General features: G+C 36.8%; 1 protein-coding gene across 1 annotated transcript; it reads left to right on the top strand.

Annotated features, from left to right (window-relative positions):
- The first annotated feature begins 1,156 nt into the window (after positions 1 to 1,156).
- On the top strand, positions 1,157 to 17,759 carry LOC119776199 (B- and T-lymphocyte attenuator-like). The gene is made up of 6 exons (XM_038274486.1): positions 1,157 to 1,232; positions 3,466 to 3,783; positions 4,201 to 4,251; positions 4,673 to 4,795; positions 4,877 to 4,911; positions 17,067 to 17,759. The coding sequence occupies exons 1-6, from the start codon at positions 1,157 to 1,159 to the stop codon at positions 17,169 to 17,171; spliced, it is 708 nt and encodes a 235-aa protein (XP_038130414.1). The 3' UTR covers positions 17,172 to 17,759.
- Positions 17,760 to 25,722: the final 7,963 nt, after the last annotated feature.

Below are 25,722 nucleotides of genomic sequence, written 5' to 3'. Positions count from 1 at the left end.
ATTTCATTCAGGTTTTCACTGATGCTGCAGATTGATGAACGGAGCAAAGCTGATCTGTGTCTATAATCAGCTGTCTGTCCAAATAATTCTGCTTCAATGCCAGTGTGATATCATCAGTGCCTAAAATTAGTGCTATCACCAGTGCAGATTGTAGACTTAATTATCTGAGGGGCCAAAGCAGAAATGTGACGAGGGCATTTTCATCTCTATACATGGACCAGCTGACAGCTTTGCTAGCGACCCGGGACAACACAGTCTTTTTGCATTCTTACTTTGTAATGACACAAACTTTGCAGCAGGTCGTTATCCTGGTCAAACCATTTTATGTTGGGGTGGGGGGAGTTCTAATGTTAAAGACAACTTATTACACATACCTAATGTACCTAAATGTAACTAAAAGTGTGGAAAGCCTGAGTTCCTTTAAATCAAGACTAAAAACACATTTGTTTAGGGTTGCCTTCGACTGTTCTAGTTAAACATTTAAATGAAACATCATTAGTTTAACTTTTTTATTTTTTTTTAGTCCAACTGTTTTTAATTTTCTTTTTTGTTTCTGCATTTTTTATTTTATACTATTTTATTTATGTATTTTTTTTCCTACTTGCTTTGATCCTGTTTTATTTTACAAATTTTAAACATTTAAAGCACTTTGCATTGTCTTTGTACTGAATTGTGCTATACAAATAAATTTGCCTTGCCTTGCCTTGCATAATGCAGATATATTTATATATTTAGGTACTCTTAGATTAAATATATTTATCAAAAATATTTTCTGTATTTTAAATGGTCAGAGTGTCAATTTTGGGCCCTCTTCTGTCATTTGCCTGGAACAATCGACCCCTTTGTTCATGCTGTTCTTTACATCCTGAAAGTCAGAGCATTAGAAACTTTAACTCTTTTATTTTTTCGCCATTGGCAGCTGGAAATCTATGAAATGTTTTTCAAAAGATATTTGCGTCTTTTTTCCAGGTATAAAAATCTGCAAATGCAGAAGCAGAAATATTTTTCTATTGTATGTCTAGTCTAATGCATTCACAGTATGACCTACTATTTACCGAAGACCCCATGAAACCAAACAGGAAGTAAACCTACCACATATGTTGTGCTGTAGAACCCAGAAGCTATACAGAGGTGGACGGTTCATCAGGAAATCATCATGATCTCTAACAGCTCTAAAGTCCTTTTGATTGTCCTGATCTCATCTGTTCTCCTCGTTACTCTGGATGCTGATAGTAAGTAACCATAAATACTAAACTAATCACCATTAGATTGGACATGTCAGTTTTCACGTTTTAGTGAAACTCCTTTTTTGTTTTTGTTTGAACACCTACGATATATAGTTAAGACTAAATAAACTGCAGTTTGTTTAGCACAGATATAAGTCATATCAAAGGGTTTAAAACTTTCTAAAGCTTTTCTAAATCGAGCAGAACTTTTTTCCATTTCCGGAGTTCATGCAGAGACTAAACTCGGCAGACATGAAACCTAAAATTAAACAACAAAACATGAAACTGGGCTTCAGGTCTTTGATTCCATGTTGTAGAAGTCAACTGATTATTCTATTTTTATTTCATATTTCTAAATTTTTAATTTAGGAATATTACACATAAAGCTCTTGTCACTCTATTTCCTATTTAGCCATATTTGGTGATGTGTTGACCACATTAGGGGGTCTTAAAGCAAGGAAATGAAGCAGGTTTGGGGGATTTTTAAAATTGCAATACATTTTTTAAGATCAGCTTTTAGGGGTACACAGTGTTAAACTTTAGTAGAACAAAGTATCTTCCTAGTATCACAATGTTAGTGTTTGACTGGCTCACCATGAGACTGAATAATCTCATAATCAGAAAAGCTGTGTTTCATTCTAAATTGTCAGTGAGCAACAGAGATGGCAAAAGTACTCACTTTCCATACTTGAGTAAAAGTACAGATACTTGTGTTAAAAAATACTCTGGTAAAAGTGGAAGTACTGATTAAACTTCTTTACTCAAATAAAAGTAACAAAGTACAGGCTTGTAAATTGACTTAAAGTATAAAAGTAAAAGTAGAAACCACTTTTTTCATGCCGTTGCCTACATTTTAAATGGATGTCTGCCAATAGGACTAGATTTCCGTTGTGTTCATTTTCAATCATCGTCGTCCATACTACTATGCTAACGCCACCGCCACCAAGCTGCAATGATTTGCCGCGAATGAATACCGCCGAATCTGTCGATTCATCTTGTAGTGGTGCGTCAAATGCAACGTAGATTCCCATCCAATTAGACTGAATTTTACTATTGATGATGTGAAAAATAATAACGGTAACTCCATTGAAATGATTCAAAACTAAAGTAACGAGCCAGTTTTTAAAAATGTAAGGAGTAGAAAGTACAGATATTTGTGTAAAAATGTAAGGAGTAGAAGTAAAAAGTCGCCATAAAAATAAGTAGTAAAGTAAAAATATCAGAAAAATCTACTTAAGTACAGTAATGAAGTATTTGTGCTTCGTTACTTTCCATCTCTGGTGAGCAATGGAGCTGATGTGGTAATACCGTATACAATACTGTGGTGTCTAAAAAGTGACTGTTAGCGGGTCTTTTGTTTGAAATCAGTCCTTTGAGTAGGTAAAACACTTATGACTAAACCTGCAAAGAATGTTATTCTTATTAAGAAATAATATTATTGTGTAATTTTTTATTATTATCAATTATTTTATTTTTATTCTAAAAGACATGAAGAGGTTAAAAGCATTTCTACTCTGTCCCAAATAGCCAGATTAGTAACATTTATTGTTGCAAACAACAACCCAGTTAGCTATTTGTATAAATATTTAGTTTGCTGTGTCTGTTTTATTATATACAGTTTGATTCTATACAGTATACGCAAAAAAGAAAAAAACACCCAAGAAAAGACAACATGCGCTGGTTACAGCATATCATCTCAGTTATTTTTCAGGTATCTTTCAGAGATCTTTTAATACCAAACAATCATTTAGGCCAAGCAAGTCCTGCAGCATTAAGGCTGCCTGTTCATCATTGTTGATTCTGCTATGTCCTTTAGCTAATTGTTTAAGGTTAAAGCTACTGGGCTTCCGTACTTTTTATTTTCTCTCCATAATCATCTTCACAAAGAAATTTTCTGTGTTAATAGTTGCTTCTCTCAGCATAAACAATTTTAAACCTCTTTCTAAACCTAATTTCTACAATAAATATTCCTTATTGTTCCTTTTATTTCTATATCCATGCAAACAGTTCTGCCAACCTAGCTTTAATTCTATGTGTGGAGGAAAATCTTCACCCATCCAACTTTATATCTCAAACATTCTGTTAGATTATTTGAATGTGAATTATACAGCGTTCCGTTGGAGGGTGTGTCCTAAGATTTTGGTCTAATTGTTAATATTTAGCTTATAAAGTGTTAATAATTCAGTAACAGACACATTCAGGTGTGTAATCTCATATGTCTGGTTGTCTCCTGCTGCAGATGAGGACTGTACAACAGAACTACTAGTGCGGAGAAACACAAATCATGAAGTGGTTTCTGGACAGAAATTCAGGATTGACTGTCCAGTTCTATTCTGCAACAATCCACCACCAAGAGTCACCTGGTATAAAATAGAGGGCGAACGTGACCGTCTCATCATCAACAGCAACAATCGCATTAGAATAGGATGGGAGGAGATCAAGCCTCTGGAAGGAGTTTCATTCCTTATTTTTCAAAAGATCCTCAAAATTGACACTGGAAGATATGGATGTAAAAGTGAAGGCAGTCTTAGTCATGTCATCCATATCACGGTTATTGGTGAGTGGTTTTACAGTTTTCTCCTTATATTAACATAACTGGGTATGAATCATTTGCCGGATGGGTATAAAGCAATATATAGTTGGTACCAAATGTTGTGGTTTTGGTAATTTCATGTTTGACTTTTGATTTCAAAATGAAAAAAAAATATTTTGTAAAGAGAAAAGGGATGCAGAGATCAGCATTTCTATTAACGGTTAAAGTATACAAAAAATATATTTTTAAGCTGAATATATAATTTAATTGATTTATTTTTATTATGTTCTATATTATTTCACAGATGAACAAACCAAAGTGTAATGTCTAATCACACTAGAAGTAATATTTGATCAAAGCAGGCTTACAATGTTATGCATTTGTGCTTCTCTATTTCATTGTAATAATAAAAGTTTTTTTTATATATATACTGTATTACAGAGGAAATGGAGGCCACAACCAAGACACATATAACAATAACTACCGAAACAAGTAAGGACAGTTCATAATTGTATGATTGTGTTCCCTAAAATGTTGGTATTACATTTTTTTTTCTCCTGAAATGAACCTGAAAAACCTGAAAAAAAAAAAAAAATTACCTGCCATAGTAACAGATTACTAAAATGATTGTTAGTTACAGCCCTACCAAATTTACTTTCAGTGAAATGGTTGCTGGAACACTGTATTCACGTATCTTCATGTCCTCCCAGTAGACTATGAATCATTTGATAGTGAATTACTATAAATTTTTCTTTGTTAAAAAGGGTTTGAATCATTTGCCTGATGGGTTCAGCAAAAAAGGAGAAGGAGTGAAGTTATCAGCATTGGTATCGATGGTAAGCTGATGCAGAAAATCTGTTTTGAACCTAAATAGTAATAATACAATAGTTTTATGTTCTATTTTATCCCTTAGATGAACATCCCAAAACTGAACCAAACAGTATTTTTTGGATGTATGTGTGCTCTGCTGCTGGGATTGGTTCCTTTCTCATCATAGTGATTATCATATCTGTGATATGGATGCAGGGATGCAAAGGTGAGATTTTTCAGCAACTTCTTTTAACCTTTGTTGAAAAATCATGCACCAGAGCTATCTAACAAACTGCTTAATTCGCAGGGAAATCAAGGAAAGAGAAGCAAACAGAAAATAAGGTAAACATTATTGAACTTTTAGGACAATAATGTACTGAACCAGTATTTATGCTTTTAACACCTTAGCATGTCTAAACATTTTTCTTTTTTACTTCCTACAGTACAATAAAATCCCTCTGGCTGAGCAAGACCTTCAAATTGCCACAAGGGTCAGGTATTCACCAAGAGGAGACTCCAACCTGCCGCCATCTTTCGACAGCCAGTGAGAGAAAACTACCAGGACAACCTATAGAGCGCCAACATTTGGAGATAATGAGCAACTTCATGGTCCAACGATACAGGAGAGAAACAGGAATGTAGCACATTAGGAGGAAACCAATTCTGATGTCTATGCTGCCTTCAACCACGGACCGCCACAATGAGAGGCTCTGTGGCCACAGAGGCGGATAGAGTAGAAAGATTAAGCAGCTAAATGTCACGTTTAAAAGCAGAGAGATTTTTTTAGTTTACCTTTTGTGATCAATGAGTCTGAACTTGTTAGTTACTAACTGGTAAATTAAATCAGATGAAACTTTATTAGCTCCACACATAAATGTCATTTATTACTACAAAAAAGAGAGATATACGCAGCGAACCAAAAAATCTTATTTGGACAAAGAAAAGGAGTGCAATTGTTTTTTCAAGATATTTTCTCTCCTGTGTTTAGATCATTTGCAATTAGATACACCAACCCCAGCAAGCATGTATTTCTAGCCATAGCAGTTATTTACATTGACGGTCATTTAGTTACTGCGTTTATGCTTAACCCTGACATCTACTCTAACCCAAACCCTTACCTGTTTATTTCTAATACTAACCTCATCATAACTAATACTAGTTAATAAGTTGGTTATCCCACCATTGTGAATATAAAAAACAGTGCAAGGGTCTGCAAAATACAAAAACCACAGCTTGATGGTAGATAACCAGCTAAACCCATGTAAGCTAGAAGAAAACAGTATAATCAATAGCTTAACGAGATCACATCTTTTATTTTATAATCCTTTCTGAGCGATCTAAAGAATATTTTTTGTTTTTCTTCATCAGTTGCCTGAGATAAACAATATTTGCTAATTTTGCTGTGGGCATGTACCAAAAAAAAACGCTAAAAGGGGCCAAAGAACACAAAAAAGTTTGTTTCTTTTACTGCATTATTTCATTCATATTTCCTAAATTGTCATAGGTCATAGCAATTAAACAAACACAATTTATGCAATTTAGTTCTTCATACAGGGTTTTATTTACAGAGCAATCTCACTGTTTGGAATTTATTCACCATTACACTGTGCTCCAAGATTTGTAATTCATTTGGACCGTACCATATTAATGCAATGTGGGGGAAATGGGGTTTTGCTTTATTTGGTTTAGTTAGGTTTTTGTATATTTGGCCCCATGTGTTTCTTTTGTAGTCTGGTCAGTCAGTATTTACTGTAAGTTCCCCTATGTCGTATCAGTTTGTTCGAGTTAGTCTTGTTCTGTTATAAATATTTTGAGTAGTTTTGGTTCATTTGACCTGATTTCTGGATCAATTTTTGTACATGTTATATGTGTATATATTTTGGATTAAATAAAAGAACCCTGTTTTTTGACACACAGCTGACTGTCCTTACTGCTCAGTCCATCACAATTCCACAAGAGGAACTTTTCGGGGTTGGTTTAAAAACAGCTGCTGGCCTTAATCCAGATAAGAGATTCAGTGGCGTAAATAATTATCTTCATGTTCTTAAAAGAATTGGTCAAATAAATCTAGGATCGAGCCTTTGAAAAAATGTAAGTCTTTTACGCCACATGGCACCAGTTTTTCGGGGAAATTATCTTGAAAAAGTGATATTTGTATAACTGTGTATTTTATGGTCGATAGAAATCTGCGGAACAGAACACTTGAGTCTTATACTGCCTGTGGTGTGTAAAATAGCCTACTAATGTTTTCAGAACCATATGTTTAGGGTATAAAGCCTTTCTGACCTACACTCACCGGCCACTTTAATAGGTACCCCATGCTAGTAACGGGTTGGACCCCCTTTTGCCTTCAGAACTGCCTCAATTCTTTGTAGCATAGATTCAACAAGGTGCTGGAAGCATTCCTCAGGGAGTTTGGTCAATATTGATATGATGGCATCACACAGTTGCCGCAGATTTGTCGGCTGCACATCCATGATGCGAATCTCCCGTTCCACCACATCCCAAAGATGCTCTATTGGATTGAGATCTGGTGACTGTGGAGGCCATTTGAGTACAGTGAACTCATTGTCATGTTCAAGAAACCAGTCTGAGATGATTCCAGCTTTATGACATGGCGCATTATCCTGCTGAAAGTAGCCATCAGAAGTTGGGTACATTGTGGTCATAAAGGGATGGACATGGTCAGCAACAATACTCAGGTAGGCTGTGGCGTTGCAACGATGCTCAATTGGTACCAAGGGGCCCAAAGAGTGCCAAGAAAATATTCCCCACACCATGACACCACCACCACCAGCCTGAACCGTTGATACAAGGCAGGATGGATCCATGCTTTCATGTTGTAGACGCCAAATTCTGACCCTACCATCCGAATGTCGCAGCAGAAATCGAGACTCATCAGACCAGGCAACGTTTTCCCAATCTGCTATTGTCCAATTTCGATGAGCTTGTGCAAATTGTAGCCTCAGTTTCCTGTTTCTTAGCTGAAAGGAGTGGCACCCGGTGTGGTCTTCTGCTGCTGTAGCCTATCTGCCTCAAAGTTCGACATACTGTGCGTTCAGAGATGCTCTTCTGCCCACCTTGGTTGTAACGGGTGGTTATTTGAGTCACTGTTGCCCTTCTATCAGCTCGAACCAGTCTGGCCATTCTCCTCTGACCTTTGGCATCAACAAGGCATTTCCGCCCACAGAACTGCCGCTCACTGGATGTTTTTTCTTTTTCGGACCATTCTCTGTAAACCCTAGAGATGGTTGTGCGTGAAAATCCCAGTAGATCAGCAGTTTCTGAAATACTCAGACAAGCCCTTCTGGCACCAGCAATCATGCCACGTTCAAAGTCACTTAAATCACCTTTCTTCCCCATACTGATGCTCGGTTTGAACTGCAGGAGATTGCAGGAGAACTGTCTCTGACAGTTTGGTAAAGATTACCTTTGCCACATTTTTTACCAGTATTATGTTACAAAATAAGACGGTAGCAAGCAGGTTCTAAGTGAGATTTTCCTTTCCTATGGATGGATTCCCACAGCTCTGGTTAACCAAGAAAAAATTCCATCTGTTTGGCCTTTTAAAAAAGAACAATCAGGCATAAGACAAAAGTATTTACATCTGTCTGAGAGATCTGCAAAGTAATCAACTAGAAGATCTAGACTAGAAGAGGTATAAAATAATATTGTCTGCTCACCAAAGTTTCCTTCCTCTGATCTTTAGTATCAGCAAATTAGGAAATTCACCTTTATTCCTACTCCTCCAGCTCTAGACTGTGGGTGGGTATTCAGCAATGTATGTCAACACCAGTTTTTTAATGTGATGATCTAAAACACACACTCACAAAAAATCTTTAAGATTTTTTTCCCCTAGACTGTACTGTAAGATCCTTCTCGCTCAAATACATGTGCATGTTGTGGCTGAATGACAGCCGTTAACAAGTTGTCCTAAAATAATGAAATTACTCAAACATTTTATAAGATCGGCATCCTAATACAGAGCAAGCTACAAAACCTTGAAGTAAGGTCAAAAAGGTTGGACATTATTAAGCCTTTTCATTTAGAACAGGGCATAAATATCAATTTCCTTTTATTTGTTTTTCATTAGCAAACAGATATTTTTAAACATCCTAACTGAACTAAAACAGGAAAATTATAACCTGATTAGCTAATTAATTCTGCATTAAACGTCTTGTTTCACCCTCTTGTTTATATTACTGAAGTCAGAGCTTTACTCTTTTTATTGGCCGCTGCACACACAGATTTTATTAACTAATTATTCTTTTTTTTATTTTCTGTTTTTATTAGGCTGCCAAAACAGAAACGTTTTTCTTGAATCCGTAGCATTATGTCTGTTAGCATTTAAAGCAGGATCTACATTGATAACATCTATGATAGATCTCATAATAGGAACAGGAAGTAAAGGTACCACATCGTTCATGGCATAAAATATACAGAAGCTGTAAAACTCATCAGGTTCCCAACATGATCTTTTGGGGCTCTAAAGTGCTTTGGATTGCTCTGATCTCACCTGTATACAACGGTACTCTGGAGGCTGACAGGAAGTGAACATAACTATTAATTTAACCTGTATACAAGGGTACTCTGGAGGCTGACAGGAAGTGACCATAACTATTAAGTTAACCTGTAATAGACTATATAGGTCAGGCTTAAAGATTTAGTCTGAACTCATGCTATTATTGCCTTTGAAATAAGAGCAAGAACTAAGTAAGAAAAATTTCTATATCACAGATATAACTAGTACCAAAGGTTTTAAAACATACTAAAGTTCTCTTGCTGGGGGTGGTCCGGTTTTTATTATTTCTTTCTTTCTTTCTTTCTTTTTTTTTTCTGTGGTGCGAGTGGGCGCACTAGGGAGGGAAGGCATGATTGAGAGTGTGAGTGTTTCTTTTTTCTCTCCCAGGTTGGGGTCTCACCTGCACGCTCTCCCAAATACATCAAGTCTCGGCTAAGTGCGGAGCCCATTCCCCCCGTCCTGCTCTCCCTCCGCTGGCTGGCGTCGGGGCTCACCGGTGCACTGGTGGAGCTTGGGGTCTGGGGGTGGATGCCCGGGGGGCTGCTGGCTCATTCCTGGCGGCCTCTCCGCTGGCCCCGGCCGGCCGGGGCTTTGCTGGGGCTCCTGTCTGGGGGTCGGGCGCCCCTGGGGCCTTGGATCCCTGGGGCCCGGGACTGGATGCACTTCGGGGTGGGGCTGGGTGTTGTTCGGGGATTTTCGGTGTCTGTGCCTTCAATTCGATGCCCGTTCCTGGGCGATGCTTTTTCCGATGCCGGTTCTGTGGTATCGGTTCTGGCCAGCGCGCGTAGGGGGGCCGGGGCGGCTGTGCTGCTCTGGCTTCGTCTGGTGGGGGAGCGGCATGGTTCATTCCGCTCTGGCTTTGTGCTGCCCACGGGCTGCTGGGGGGGGGGTGGTTGCACCGGTTGCGGTCTGCTCTTCTTGCGGTTGGGCGCCGGGCAGCTTTTCTGCTCTTGGGTTGATTCTGTGCGTGGTGTGTTGCATTGCGTGCTGTTGGCATCAGTCTTGGTGGGGTGGGGCCGCGCTTTTGGCCTGGGGGGCATTTTGGGGGGGTCCCGCGGCGCTCGCGGCCGGTTTGCGGCAGATGCTCGTGGGCCCCGGCTTTGGGCCGGGCTGCCTGTGTGTTTTTCCTGGGTGGTGCGGTCGCGTTGGGTGTTGTGGCCGGTCGCCGGGGCTTGGTGCCGGGGGGCGGGGCGTGTTTCGGTGCTCTGTTGGGCGGGGGCGTTTCGGTCGGTGCCGTGGGGGGGCCGGTGTTCGGTGCCCAGCCCTACTTCAGGGTACTTCGGGGCGCCGGCATGGCGGTGGCTGGGGGGCTTCTTCGGTGCTGTCTCTCCTCCTCCCTTGGTGGGGGTCTGATTTCCGGGGTTGGCCCCTCCTTGGTGCCTTTGCTCTTGGGGTTCCTTTGGGCGCCTGGGGCTTTGGGTCTCCCGGCGCTGGACTCAGTGCTCTGGGGGGTGTGCCTCTTCAGCTCTCCACAACCACTATTGAGCATTTTTTCTATGGATAAACTTTACATGCACAAGTTCACCCTCACAAACAATTACAGGTGCTTGGCTCCAGGTACTCAGAGATTTACTTCCATACAGAAAGCCCACATTCATCTTCAGGTAACACAGAGTACATGTTAGACTTAATAATATTACTTTAGCGATAGTTTCAAGGTGTTGCTTTATTGTATGTCTCGTACCATGTCTTTCGGTTGTGCTGTTCTTTTTTCATCTCGTTACAGGTGATGAAGCAGACTGAAAATGTTTGTCATTGTCTCCTTTCTATCTCTTCTTTCTTTCATCTTTTCTCTTTTTTTCTTCTTTTTTTCCCCCTTTCTTCTTCTGTTTTTCTGCTTTATTTACATTGCAGTGTCCGTATAAACTGTAAAACTCCCTGCATAGGTATAATAAAGCAATTTATATGCATGAAACAAGTGGAGCAATATGACAATTGCCATACTGCTAAACTTGTGAAAGTAAAATCTGTTGGGCTATTTTTGGCATCAAGACAATTATTCTTATTGCCGCATTGCCAGACAGTGTCCTGTCTGGCAATGCTTTTCTTTACATCATGGAAGTTAGAGCTTTAGCAACTTTGACTCTTTTATTTCTCTCCTTTGGCAGCTGGACATCTATGAAATGTTTTTCAAAAGATCTTTGCGTCTTTTTTTCAGGTAGAAAAATCTACAAATACAAAGGCAGAAATATTTTTTTCATTGTATGTCTAGTCAAATGTATTCACAGTCTGAGCTATTATTTACCAAAGACCCCATGAAAGCGAACAGGAAGTAAACCTACCACATATGTTGTGCTGTAAAACCCAGAACATACAGAAGCTATACAGAGGTGGACGGTTCATCAGGAACTCATCATGATCTCTAACAGCTCTAAAGTCCTTTTGATTGTCCTGATCTCTTCTGTTCTCCTCGTTACTCTGGAGGCTGACAGTAAGTGACCATAAATACTAAACTAATCAGCATTAGATTGGATTTGTCAGTTTTCACAATTTAGTAAAAACTCCTTTTTAGTTTTTGTTTGAACACCTAGGATATATAATTAAGACTAAATGAACAGCATTTTGTTTAGCACATATATATACGTAATATCAAAGGGTGTAAAACTTTCTTAAGCTTTTTTAAATCGAGCAGAACTTTTTTCCATTTCCGGAGTTGATGCAGAGCCTAAACTCAGCAGCCATGAAACCTAAAATTAAACAACAAAACATGAAACTGGGCTGCAGGTCTTTGGTTCCATTTTGTAGAAGTCAACTGATTATTCTACTTTTATTTCATATTTCTAAAATTTTTATTTAGAAATATTACACATAAAGCTCCTGTCGCTCTATTTCCTATTTGGCCATATTTGGTGATGTGTTGACCACATTAGGGGGTCTTAAAGTAAGGAAATGAAGCAGGTTTGGGGGATTTATAAAGTTGCAATACATTTTTAAGATCAGCTTTAGGTGTAGACAGTGTTAAACTTTGGTAGAACAAAGTATCTTCCTCGTGTTGCAATGTTAGTCTTTGACTGGCTCACCATGAGAGTTAATGTCATAATTAGAAAAATTAGATGTACATTTTTTATTCACAGTTGTACTGATTCTAAATGGTCAGTGAGTAATGGAGCTGATGTAGTAATATTGTATAAGATATTGCGCTGTTTAAAAGGTGTGTGTTAGCAGGTCTTTTGTTTGAAATTAGTCCTTTGTGTAGGTATAACACTGATGACTAAATCTGCAAAGAATGTTATTCTTATCACGAAATGATATTATTATGTAATTTTTTATTATTATCAATTATTTTATTGTTATTCTAAAAAAAATGTAACTTGCATTGCAGACATGAAAAGCTTAAAAGAAATTCTTCTCTGTCCCAAATAGCCAAATTAGTAACATTCAATGTTGCAAACAATAACCCAGTTAGCTAAGTGTGTAAATATTTAGTTTGCTGTTCCTGTTTTTTTATACAGTTTGATTCTATACAGTATAAGCAAAAAAAGAAAAAACACCCAAGAAAAGACAACACATTCCATTACATATGCACACAAACACACACACACAAATGATGCAATAATTGTTAGATTATAAAACTATTTGAGCTTCACAATGTTAGTTTTCCATAATGAGGGAAAACTCTTTTCAACCAAAGCAGAAGTTTAATAGCTAACCATAATTTAATACATGCGCTGGTTACAGTATATCATCACAGTTATTTTTCAGGTGTATTTTTTCACTGAAGTATCTTTTAATATCAAATAATCATCAAGGCCAAGAAAGTCCTGCAGCATTAAGGCTGCCTGTTCATCCTTGTTGATTCTGATGTGTCCTTTAGCTAATTGTTCAAGGTTAAAGCTACTGGGCTTCCGTACTTTTCATTTTCTCTCCATAATCATCTTCACAAAGAAATATTCTGTGTTAATAGTTGCTGCTTTGCGTTTCTTCCTGCAACACCAACCTCCGCTCAGCATAAACAATCTCAAACCTCTTTCTAAACCTAAATTCTAAAATAAATATTCCTTATTGTAGATTCTTTCTACATCTATGCAAACAGTTCTGCCAACTGAGCTTTAATTCAATGTGTGGAAGAAACTCTTCGCCCATCCGACTTTATATCTCAAACATTCTGTTAGATTATTTGAATGTGAATTATACAGCGTTCAGTTGCAGGGTGTGTCCTTAGATTTTGCTCTAATTGTTAATATTCAGTTTATAAAGTGTTAATAATTCAGCAAAAGGCACATTCAGGTGTGTAATCTCTTATGTCTGGTTGTCTCCTGCTGCAGATGAGGACTGCACTGTACTACAAGTGCTGAGAAACACAAATCATGAAGTGGTTTCTGGACAGAAACTCAGGATTGACTGTCCAGTTAAATTCTGCAACAATCCACCACCAAGAGTCACCTGGTATAAAATACAGGGCGAACGTGACCGTCTCATCATCGACAGCAGCAATCGCATTAGAATAGGATGGGAGGATGGCAAGCCTCTGGAAGGAGTTTCATTCCTTATTTTTCAAAAGATCCTCAAAAATGACTCTGGACAATATGGATGTGAAAGTGAAGGTGCTGTTAGTCACACCATCAATATCACAGTTAGTGGTGAGTGGTTTTACAGTTTTCTAATGTCTACAGGTGCTGGTCATAAAATTAGAATATCATGAAAAAGTAGATTGATTTCAGTAATTCCATTTAAAAAGTGAAACTTGTATATTATATACATACATTACATACAAACTCATATATTTCAGATGTTTATTTTGTTTAATTTTGATGATTACAAATGACAACAAATGAAAATCTCAAATTCATCATATCAGAAAATTAGAATATTGTGAAAAGGTTCAAAATTGATGGCCCCTGGTGCCACACTCTAATCAGCTAATTAACTCAAACCACCTGCAAAAGCCTTTAAATGGTCTTTCAGTCTAGTTCTATAGGCTACACAATCATGGGGAAGACTGCTGACTTGACAGTTGTCCAAAAGACGACCATCGACACCTTGCACAAGGAGGGCAAGACACAAAAGGTCATCGCTAAAGAGGCTGGCTGTTCACAGAGCTCAGTGTCCAAGCACATTAATAGAGAGGCGAAGGGAAGGAAAAGATGTGGTCGAAAAAAGTGTACAAGCAAGAGAGATAACCGCACCCTGGAGAGGATTGTGAAACAAAACCCATTCAAAAATGTGGGGGAGATTCACAAAGAGTGGACTGCAGCTGGAGTGAGTGCTTCAAGAACCACCACACACAGACGTATGAAAGACATGGGTTTCTGCTGTCGCATTCCTTGTGTCAAGCCACTCTTGAACCACAGACAGCGTCAGAAGCGTCTTGCCTGGGCTAAAGAGAAACAGGACTGGACTGCTGGTGAGTGGTCCAAAGTCATGTTCTCTGATGAAAGTAAATTTTGCATTTCCTTTGGAAATCAAGGTCCCAGAGTCTGGAGGAAAAGAAGAGAGGCACTTCATCCACGTTGCTTGAAGTCCAGTGTAAAGTTTCCACAGTCAGTGATGGTTTGGGGTGCCATGTCATCTGCTGGTGTTGGTCCATTGTGTTTTCTGAGGTCCAGGGTCAACGCAGCCACATACCAGGAAGTTTTAGAGCACTTCATGCTTCCTGCAGCTGACCAACTTTTTGGAGATGCAGATTTCATTTTCCAACAGGACTTGGCACCTGCACACAGTGCCAAAGCTACCAGTACCTGGTTGAAGGACCATGGTATCCCTGTTCTTAATTGGCCAGCAAACTCTCCTGACCTTAACCCCATAGAAAATCTATGGGGTATTGTGAAGAAGAAGATGCAATACACCAGACCCAACAATTCAGAAGAGCTAAAAGCCACTATTAGAGCAACCTGGGCTATCATAACACCTGAGCAGTGCCACAGACTGATCGACTCCATGCCACGCCGCATTGCTGCAGTAATACAGGCCAAAGGAGGCCCAACTAACTACTGAGTGCTGTACATGCTCATACTTTTCATGTTCATACTTTTCAGTTGGCCAACATTTCTATAAATCCTTTGTTTTTATTGGTCTTCAGTAATATTCTAATTTTCTGATATGATGAATTTGAGATTTTCATTTGTTGTCATTTGTAATCATCAAAATTAAACAAAATAAACATCTGAAATATATGAGTTTGTATGTAATGTATGAATATAATATACAAGTTTCACTTTTTAAATGGAATTACTGAAATCAATCTACTTTTTCATGATATTCTAATTTTATGACCAGCACCTGTAATCACACTAGAAGTAATATTTGATCAAAGCAGCCTTACATTAACGTGCATCTATGCTTCTAGTTATGATGATAAATCTGGTCTTTTTTTACAGACGAAACTGAGGTCACAAACGAGACAAACAAAACAATAAACAACGACAAAAGTAAGGAGATCGAGTTTATAATTCAATCCTTCTAATTTACCTGCCCATTAGAGTTTTACATGTCCTTACCTTCAGTTACTACTGTGTACATTATACATAAGCTTTTTCATAAATTGACGAGAAAAGTATTTAAACTAAGGCTCAAATCTTAAATTTAAATTATTTCAGCTGTACAACATTTTCTGTAAAGATTTAGTTTTACACATTTTTTCTTCTGATTCCCTTTTGGCCTTTGAGACGTAGATAATATGAGATATTATGCACCATAAATAAAACCAAATTTACAGAAACATTATTGCTATTGCTCTACATTGCTTTCCAGGGTTGTAAGTTTTTGAAGTGGGTATAAATCATTTGCCGGATTGGTATAAAGCAATATATTTGGTACAAAATGTGGTTTTATTAATTTCATGTTTGACTTTTGATTTCAAAATGAATAATTCATTTTGTAAAAGAAAAAAAGGATGAATAGATCAGCATTTATATTGATGGTTAAAGGATACAAAAAATATTTTTTAAGCTTAATATATAAATTAATTAATTTATTTTTATTATGTTCTATTTTATCCCACTGATGAACAAACCAATGTCTAATGTCTAATCACAGTAGAAGGAATATTTGATCAAAGCAGGCTTATATTATTATGCATATGTGCTTCTTTATCTGATTGTAATAATAATTCCACAATCAAGACACATATAACAATAACTACTGAAACAAGTCAGGACAGTTTATAATTAAATTGTGATATTGTTCCCTAAAATTTGGTATTACATATTTTTTTGTTCTGTTTCCAACATTGACCATTTAGTCAAATACAAAAATATGCCCCATAAATCAAACCACATTTTATGGATGACACAATTATAAAGTATGGAGACTCTAAAACATACCTTTGGCTGACAGAGCAACCCACTTACAGCAGTGACTATAACAAGATTGTAAACAATGAAAATATCTATACTTTTTTCTTTTAATGATTGTTAGTTACAGCCCTACCAAATTTACTTTCAGTGAAATGGTTGCTGGAACACTGTATTCACGTATCTTCAGGTCCTCCCAGAAGACTATGAATCCTTTGATAGAAAATTACTATAAATTGTTCTTTGTTAAAAAGGCTTTGAATCATTTGCCTGATGGGTATCATCAAAAACGGAGAAAGAGAGAAGTCATCAGCATTGTTATTTGTGGTAAACTGATGCAGAAAATCTGTTCTGAAGCTAAATAGTAATAATAAAATAGTTTTATGTTCTATTTTATCCCTTAGATGAACATCCCAAAACTGAACCAAACAGTATTTTTTGGATGTATGGGTGCTCTGCTGCTGGGATTGGTTCCTTTCTCATCATAGTGATTATCATATCTGTGATATGGATGCAGGGATGCAAAGGTGAGATTTTTCAGCAACTTCTTTTAACCTTTGTTGAAAATCATGCACCATAGCTATCTAACAAACTGCTCAATTTGCAGGGAAATCAAGGAAAGAGAAGCAAACAGAAAATAAGGTAAATATTCTTGAACTTTCAGGACAATAATGTACTGAACCAGTATTTATGCTTTTAACACTTTAGCTTGTCTAAACATTTTTCTTTTTTACTTCCTGCAGTACAATAAAATCCCTCTAGCTGAGCAAGACATTCAAATTGCCACAAGGGTCAGGTATTCACCAAGAGGAGACTCCAACCTGCCGCCATCTTTTAACAGCCAGTGAGAGAAAACTACCAGGACAACCTATAGAGCCGCCAACATTTGGAGATAATGAGCAACTTCATGGTCCAACGATACAGGAGAGAAACAGGAATGTAGCACTTAAGGAGGAAACCAGTTCTGATGTCTATGCTGCCTTCAACCACGGACCGCCACAATGAGAGGCTCTGTGGCCACAGAGGCGGATAGTGTAGAAAGATTAAGCAGCTAAATGTCAGGTTTAAAAGCAGAGAGATTTTTTTAAGTTTACCTTTTGTGATCAATGAGTCTGAACTCGTTAGTTACTAACTGGTTAATGAAATTAGATGAAACTTTATTAGCTCCACACATTAATGTCATTTATTACTACAAAAAAGAGAGATATACGTAGCGAGACCTAAAAATCTTATTTGAACAAAGAAAAGGAGTGCAATTGTTTTCTCAAATTATTTTCTCTCCTGTGTCTAGATCTTTTGCAATTAGATACACCAACCCCACCAAGCATGTATTTCTACCCATAGCAGTTATTTACATTGACCGTCATTTAGTTACTGCATTTATGCTTAACCCTGACATCTACCCTAACCCAAACCCTTACCTGCTTTTTTCTAATACTAACCTCAACCTAAAGTTAGTTCACTTCATAACTTTAAAAAGAACCCGTCAACATAAAAAATTGGGTTTTGCCACAATAATGATAATATTATGTATATATATATATATATATATATATATATATATATATATATATATATATATATATATATATATATATATATATATATATATATATATATATATATATATATATGATTTTTAACCAAAAGAAAGTTAACTGTTCTCTCATTTTCTTGAGCCCTTCCTTTATTACATATAACCTGTCTTCTGTATTTGGTGCAAAAGTTGGATTAGAACAACGCACTGACTCGATACAGGGGGAGTCAGAGGTGAAAAAGTAGGTTATCCCAACATTTATAGATATAAAGAACAGTGCAAGTGTCTGCAAAATACAAAAAAACACAGCTTGGTACTAGTTAACCAGCTAAACCCATGTAAGCTAGAAGAGAACAGTATAATGAATAGCTTAACAAGATCACATCTTTTATTTTATAACCCTTTCTGAGTGGTCTAAAGAATATCTTTTGTTTTTCTCCATCAGTTGCCTGAGATAAAGAATATTTGCTAATTTTGTTGTGAGCATGTACCAAAAAAGCTAAAAGGGGCCAAAGAATACAGAAAAGTTTGTTTCTTTTACTGGATTATTTTATTCATATTTCATGAATTGTCATAGGTCATATTTATTTATAATTTATTCACCATTACACTGTGTTCCAAAATTAGTACACAATCTTTAGTTTACCCCGTTGTTGTATGATTCTGTTCAATTTATATTCTGTTTGAGTTTTGCAGTTGCTCCAGAGTCCCTTGGCTGAGGAACCAGTAAGTGGCAAAGGGAGTTCATTTGGACCGTACCATATTAATGCAATGTGGGGGTAATGGGGTATTACTTTATTATGTTTAATTCAGTTTTTGTATATTTGGCCCCATGTGTTTCTTTTGTAGTCTGGTCAGTCAGCATTTAAATTCCCCTTTATCGTATCAGTTTGTTTGAGTTAGTCTTGTTCTGTTATAAATATTTTGAGTAGTTTTGGTTCATTTGACCTGATTTTTGGATCTATTTTTGTACATGTTACAATTTTATCTTTTTTTTTATTAAAGACTGTCCTTACTGTCCATCACAATTCCACAAGAGGAACTTTTCGGGGGTGGTTTAAAAACAGCTGCCACGGTGCCGAGCAGTGAGCACAGGGCCCACTAGAGAACGTCGGGCCCTCAGGCCACCCTTATGAAGTCTGTTTCTGATTGTTTGGTCAGAGACATTCTTACCAGTGGCCTAGTGGAGGTCATTTTGTAGGGCTCTGGCACAAAGGAGCAGATACCAGTCCTGCTGATGGGTTGTAGACCTTCACTTGACAAATAATTTGAGCCAGGTCAAACGTGTTTCAGTGAGCTGTTCCAACAGTTGGATTTTAAATTAGTTTATTATTAATCCAGATATTTTTAATACAATCATAGTGCTTGCTAATATTCAGCCTGCTGATATGTACAGCACCAGTCCCTCCTGCAGGGAAGCCTGCAAACTTTAAACTTATTCTTTCCAATCAATAGTCTTTTGCAAAATGTTCTTATGTTACGTGATATGCAAATATGCCAACAGGTCAACTAAAGGGAGGATGAAATACCCCACTGTTACCTAATCAACTGTAAGAGGTAGTAATAAATATGTAACAACTAAAAGTTATACAAAGTAAAGACAGAATGTATAGCTGTTCTTTTCCTGTGCCTGTGAAAACATCTGTCTGTGAATCTGTGAAGGTTGAGTTTTCATGCTGTTCTTTAAATCATGGAAGTCAGAGCTTTAGTCTAGTCTAACCCATTCACAGTATGAGCTACTGTACGTAGAACACATTTACCAAAGACCCCATGAAAGCAAACAGGAAGTAAACCTACCACATATGTTGTGCTGTAGAACCCAGAACATAAAGAAGCTATACAGAGGTGGACGGTTCATCAGGAACTCATCATGATCTCTAACAGCTCTAAAGTCCTTTTGATTGTCCTGATCTCATCTGTTCTCCTCGTTACTCTGGAGGCTGACAGTAAGTGACCATAAATACTAAACTAATCAGCATTAGATTGGACATGTCAGTTTTCACGATTTAGTGAAAACTCCTTTTTTGTTGTTGTTTGAACACCTAGGATATATAGTTAAGGCTAAAGGCAGTTTGTTTGGCACCGATATAGGTCATCTCAAAGGGTTTAAAACTTTCTAAATCTTTTCTAAATCGAGCAGAACTTTTTTCCATTTCCGGAGTTGATGCAGAGACCAAACTTGGCAGACATGAAACCTAAATTTAAACAACAAAACACGAAAATGAGCTGCAGGTCTTTGATTCCATGTTGTTGAAGTCAACTGATTATTCCATTTTTATTTCATATTTCTAAAATTTGAATTTGGAAATATTACACATAAAGCTCTTGTTGCTCTATTTCCTATGTGGCCATATTTGGTGATGTGTTGACCACATTAGGGGGGCATAGAGTAAGGAAATGAAGAGGGTTTGGGGGGTTTTTAAAGTTGCAACACATTTTTAAGATCAGCTTTAGGGGTACACAGTGTTAAACTTTGGTAGAACAAAGTATCTTCCTCGTGTTGCAATGTGAGTCTTTGACTGGCTCACCATGACACTGAATAATCTCATAATTAGAAAACAAATTAGATATAAATTTTTTATTTTCACAGTTTTATTGATTCTATAAGAGTTAGATTTTAAATGGTCAGTGAGCAATGGAGCTGATATGGTAATACTGTATACGATACTGTGTTGTTTAAAAAGTGACTGTTATCTGGTCTTTTGTTTGAAATTAGTCCTTTGTGTAGGTATAACACTGATGACTAAACCTGCAAAGAATGTTATTCTTATTAAGAAATAATATTATTGTGTAATTTTTTATTATTATCAATTCTTTTATTGTTATTATAAAAAAATGTAACTTGCATTGCAGTTATGAAAAGCTTAAAAGCATTTCTACTCTGTCCCTATTGTTGCAAACTGTAACCCAGTTAGCTATTTGTGTATATATTTATTTTGCTGTGTCTTTTTTTATATACAGTTTGATTCTATACAGTATAAGCAAAAAAAGAAAAAACACCCAAGAAAAGACAAAACATTTGATTGCACGCACACACACACACACACACACACACACACACACACACACACACACACACACACACACACACACACACACACACACACACACACACACACACACACACACACACACACACACACACACACAAATGATGCAATCATTGTTAGATTATAAATCTATTTGAGCCTCACAATGTTAGTTTTCCATAATGAGGGAAAACTCCTTTCAACCAAAGCAGAAGTTTAATAGCTAACCATAATTTCATACATGTGCTGGTTACAGTATATCATCACAGTTATTTTTCAGGTGTATTTTTTCACTGAAGTATCTTTTAATATCAAATAATCATCAAGACCAAGCAAGTCCTGCAGCATTAAGGCTGCCTGTTCATCATTGTTGATTCTGATATGTCCTTTAGCTAATTGTTCAAGGTTAAAGCTACTGGGCTTCCGTACTTTACATTTTCTCTCCATAATCATCTTCACAAAGAAATATTCTGTGTTAATAGTTGCTGCTTTGCCTTTGTTCCTGCACCGCCAACCTTCGCTCAGCAAAAATAGTTTCAAAGCTCTTTCTAAACCTAAATTTTAAAATAAATATTACTTACTGTTCCTTTCTTTGTACATCTTTGCAAACAGTTCTGACAACTGAGCTTTAATTCTATGTATGGAGGAAAATCTTCACCCGTCCAACTTTATATCTCAACATTCTGTTAGATTATTTGAATGTGAATTATACAGCATTCAGTTGGAGGGTGTGTCCTAAGATTTTGCTCTAATTGTTAATATTCAGCTTATAAAGTGTTAATAATTCAGTAAAAGACGCATTCAGGTGTGTAATCTCTTATGTCTGGTTGTCTCCTGCTGCAGATGAGGACTGCATTGAACTACGAGTGCGGAGAAACACAAATCATTTAGTGGTTTCTGGACAGAAACTCAGGATTGACTGTCCAGTTAAGTTCTGCCACAATCCACCACCAAGAGTCACCTGGTATAAAATAGAGGGCGAATGTGACTGTCCCATCATCAAGAGCTGCAATCACATTAGAATAGGATGGGAGGATGGCAAGCCTCTGGAAGGAGTTTCATTCCTTATTTTTCAAAAGATCCTCAAAAATGACTCTGGAAGATATGGATGTAAAACTGAAGGCAGTGTTGGTCATATCATCAATATCACAGTTATTGGTAAGTGGTTTTACAGTTTCCTAATGTTTAATCACACTAGAAGTAATATATGATCAAAGCAGCCTTACATTAACATGAATCTGTATTCTTCTGTATCTGGTTATGATGATAAATCTTTTTTGTTTTACAGAGGAAACTGAGGTCACAAACAAGACAAACAAAGCAATAACCAATGACAAAAGTAAGGAGAGTTTATAATTGAATCCTTCTAATTTATTTGCCCATTAGAGTTTCACACTTCCTTACCTTCAGTTACTACTGTGTACATTATACATAAGCTTTTTCATAAATTGACGAGAAAAAATATTTAAATTAAGGCTCAAATCTTAAATTTAAATTATTTCAGCTGTAGCCTACAACAACTTTCGGTAAGATTTAGTGTTACACATTTTTTCTTCTGATTCCTCTTTTGGCCTTTGAGATGTAGACAAAACGAGATATTATGCACCATAAATCAAACCAAATTTACAGAAACGTTGCTATTGCTCTACATTGTTTTCTAGGGATGTAAGTTGTTGAACTGGGTATAAATGATTTGACGGATTGGTATAGAGCAATATATACTTGGTAGAAAATGTGGTTTTATTAATTTCATGTTTGACTTTTGATTTCAAAATGAATAATTTACTTTGTAAAAGGAAAAGGGATGAATAGATCAGCATTTGTATTGATGGTTAAAGGATATAAAAAATATATTTTTAAGCTGAACATATAAATTCATTAATTTATTTTTATTAAGTTCTATTTTATCCCACAGATGAACAAACCAATGTCTAATCACAGTAGAAGTAATATTTGATCAAAGCAGGCTTACATTATTATGCATATGTGCTTCTATATCTGATTGTAATAATAACGTTCTTTATATATTACAGAGGAAATAGAGGCCACAACAAAGACACATATAACAATAACTACTGAAACAAGTAAATACAGTAATAGTAAGTAATAGTTAAAATTGAATTCTGGTACTGTTCCCTAAAATTTGGTATTGAATTTTTTTTGTTCTGTTTCCTACATTGACCATTTGAGTCATATAAAATACAAGAATATGCCCCATAAATAAAACCAAATTTGATGGATGGCACAATTGTAGAGTATAGAGACTCTAAAATAAACCTTTGGCTGACAGAGCAACCCACTTAGAGCAGTTATTATACCAAGACTGATGCAGAAAATCTGTTCTGAAGCTAATTAGTAATAATAAAATAGTTTTATGTTCTATTTTATCCCTTAGATGAACATCCCAAAACTGAACCAAACAGTATTTTTTGGATGTATGCGTGCTCTGCTGCTGGGATTGGTTCCTTTCTCATCATTGTGATTATTATATCTGTGATATGGATGCAGGGATGCAAAGGTGAGATTTTTCAGCAACTTCTTTTAACCTTTGTTGAAAATCATGCACCATAGCTATCTAACAAACTGCTTAATTTGCAGGGAAATCAAGGAAAGAGAAGCAAACAGAAAATAAGGTAAATATTCTTGAACTTTTAGGAGAATAATGTACTGAACCAATATTTATGCTTTTAACACTTTAGCATGTCTAAACATTTTTCTTTTTTACTTCCTACAGTACAATAAAATCCCTCTGGCTGAGCAAGACCTTCAAATTGCCACAAGGGTCAGGTATTCACTAAGAGGAGACTCCAACCTGCCGCCATCTTTTAACAGCCAGTGAGAGAAAACTACCAGGACAACCTATAGAGCCGGCAACATTTGGAGATAATGAGCAACTTCATGGTCCAGCGATACAGGAGAGAAACAGGAATGTAGCACATTTGGAGGAAACCAATTCTGTTGTCTATGCTGCCTTCAACCACGGACCGCCACAATGAGAGGCTCTGTGGCCACAGAGGCGGATAGAGTAGAAAGATTAAGCAGCTAAATGTCACGTTTAAAAGCAGAGGGATTTTTTTTTTGTTTACCTTTTGTGATCATTGAGTCTAAACTTGTTAGTTACTAACTGGTTAATGAAATCAGATGAAACTTTATTAGCTTCACACATAAATGTCATTTATTACTACAAAAAAGAGATATACACTACCATTCAAAAGTTTGGGGTCACATTGAAATGTCCTTATTTTTGAAGGAAAAGCACTGTACTTTTCAATGAAGATAACTTTAAACTAGTCTTAACTTTAAAGAAATACACTCTATAGATTGCTAATGTGGACTATTCTAGCTGCAAATCTCTGGTTTTTGGTGCAATATCTGTATAGGTGTATAGAGGCCCATTTCCAGCAACGATCACTCCAGTGTTCTAATGGTACAATGTGTTTGCTCATTGGCTCAGAAGGCTAATTGATGATTAGAAAACCCTTGTGCAATCATGTTTACACATCTGAAAACAGTTTAGCTCTTTACAGAAGCTACAAAACCGACCTTACTTTGAGCAGATTGAGTTTCTGGAGCATCACATTTGTGGGGTCAATTAAACGCTCAAAATGGCCAGAAAAAGAGAACTTTCATCTGAAACTCGACAGTCTATTCTTGTTCTATTTTGAGCGTTTAATTGACCCCACAAATGTGATGCTCCAGAAACTTAATCTGCTCAAAGGAAGGTCAGTTTTGTAGCTCTTCTTCAAAAATAAGGACATTTCAATGTGACCCCAAACTTTTTAACGGTAGTGTACGCAGCGAGACCTAAAAATATTATTGGGACAAAGAAATGGAGGGCAACTGTTTTCTCAAGATATTTTCTCTCCCGTGTCTAGATCTTTTGCAATTAGATACACCAACCCCACCAAGCATGTATTTCTAGCCATAGCAGTTATTTACATTGACCGTCATTTAGTTACTGCATTTAATCTTAACCCTCACATCTACTCTAACCCAAACCCTTACCTGTTTATTTCTAATACTAACCTCAACCTAACCACATTAGGACCAGACTTTGGGCTCCATAAGGCCTGCTGGTCTTATGAAGAAATAGTCCTGAATGGGTAAGGTACCCTACACACCCACAGTCACTTCTTTAAATATATTCCAGTGTTTATGTGTGCTGAGGCTGCCCTGCTTATACAATTTTTTTGATGTGACCAATAGGATACTGTAATGGTGCGTGTCTAAGTCTAGTCTACTGTAAAAGGGATTATTTTCTAAGAAAATAAACATTTAATTTCAACACCAGGGCTATGTTTGGGGAGTGAGTAGGCCTGGAACTCTATAGTGCATGCCATGATACTTGTCTTCTGACTATGCCCCTTTCCTTTTACTCCCAACAAAAGAACTGGCTAAAATAAAAAGATAACAGATGAAGTCACACCATGATTCAATCTGAAGTCTTATTGAGAGGAGCAGGGCAGGGATTTATCTCATTACAGACACGCCAAATCATAATTTCCTTTACGTTTTTTGGGGAAATACTTAAACATAATTCTTTAGCAACGTCAAAGACTGGAGGTGTTTGGTTTCTACTGTCTGATACTTTGCAGAGGAAACTTTTCCTATTGAAATTAAACCCCAAAGTCCATCAATGTTGTACAAAGGAGTAAAAAGCACAATTGACATTCTTTACAAGTGAGAAAAATAACAATTTACCATTTTTAATATATATATATATATATGATTGTTGACCAAAAGAAAGTTAATTGTTGTCTCATTTTCTTGAGCCTTCACTTAATTATTACGAATAACTTGTCTTCTGTATTTGGTGCAAAAGTAGAAGAAGTA

Source organism: Cyprinodon tularosa, unplaced genomic scaffold (assembly GCF_016077235.1).
Source record: "Cyprinodon tularosa strain WSP-4 unplaced genomic scaffold, ASM1607723v1 ctg919, whole genome shotgun sequence".
NCBI classification, from domain to species: Eukaryota; Metazoa; Chordata; class Actinopteri; order Cyprinodontiformes; family Cyprinodontidae; genus Cyprinodon; species Cyprinodon tularosa.
Note: the sequence above shows the minus strand (reverse complement) of the source record. Positions and strands in the feature narration are given on the sequence as shown.

What these genes read in the sequence shown, in the direction of transcription:
- LOC119776199 (XM_038274486.1), top strand. Translation starts at nt 1,157, where the DNA reads ATGATCTCTAACAGCTCTAAAGTCCTTTTGATTGTCCTGATCTCATCT. An exon ending in CATCCATATCACGGTTATTG is followed by an intron (nt 3,784 to 4,200) that starts GTGAGTGGTTTT and finishes ACTGTATTACAG; the next exon opens with AGGAAATGGAGGCCACAACC. An exon ending in AACAATAACTACCGAAACAA is followed by an intron (nt 4,252 to 4,672) that starts GTAAGGACAGTT and finishes TTTATCCCTTAG; the next exon opens with ATGAACATCCCAAAACTGAA.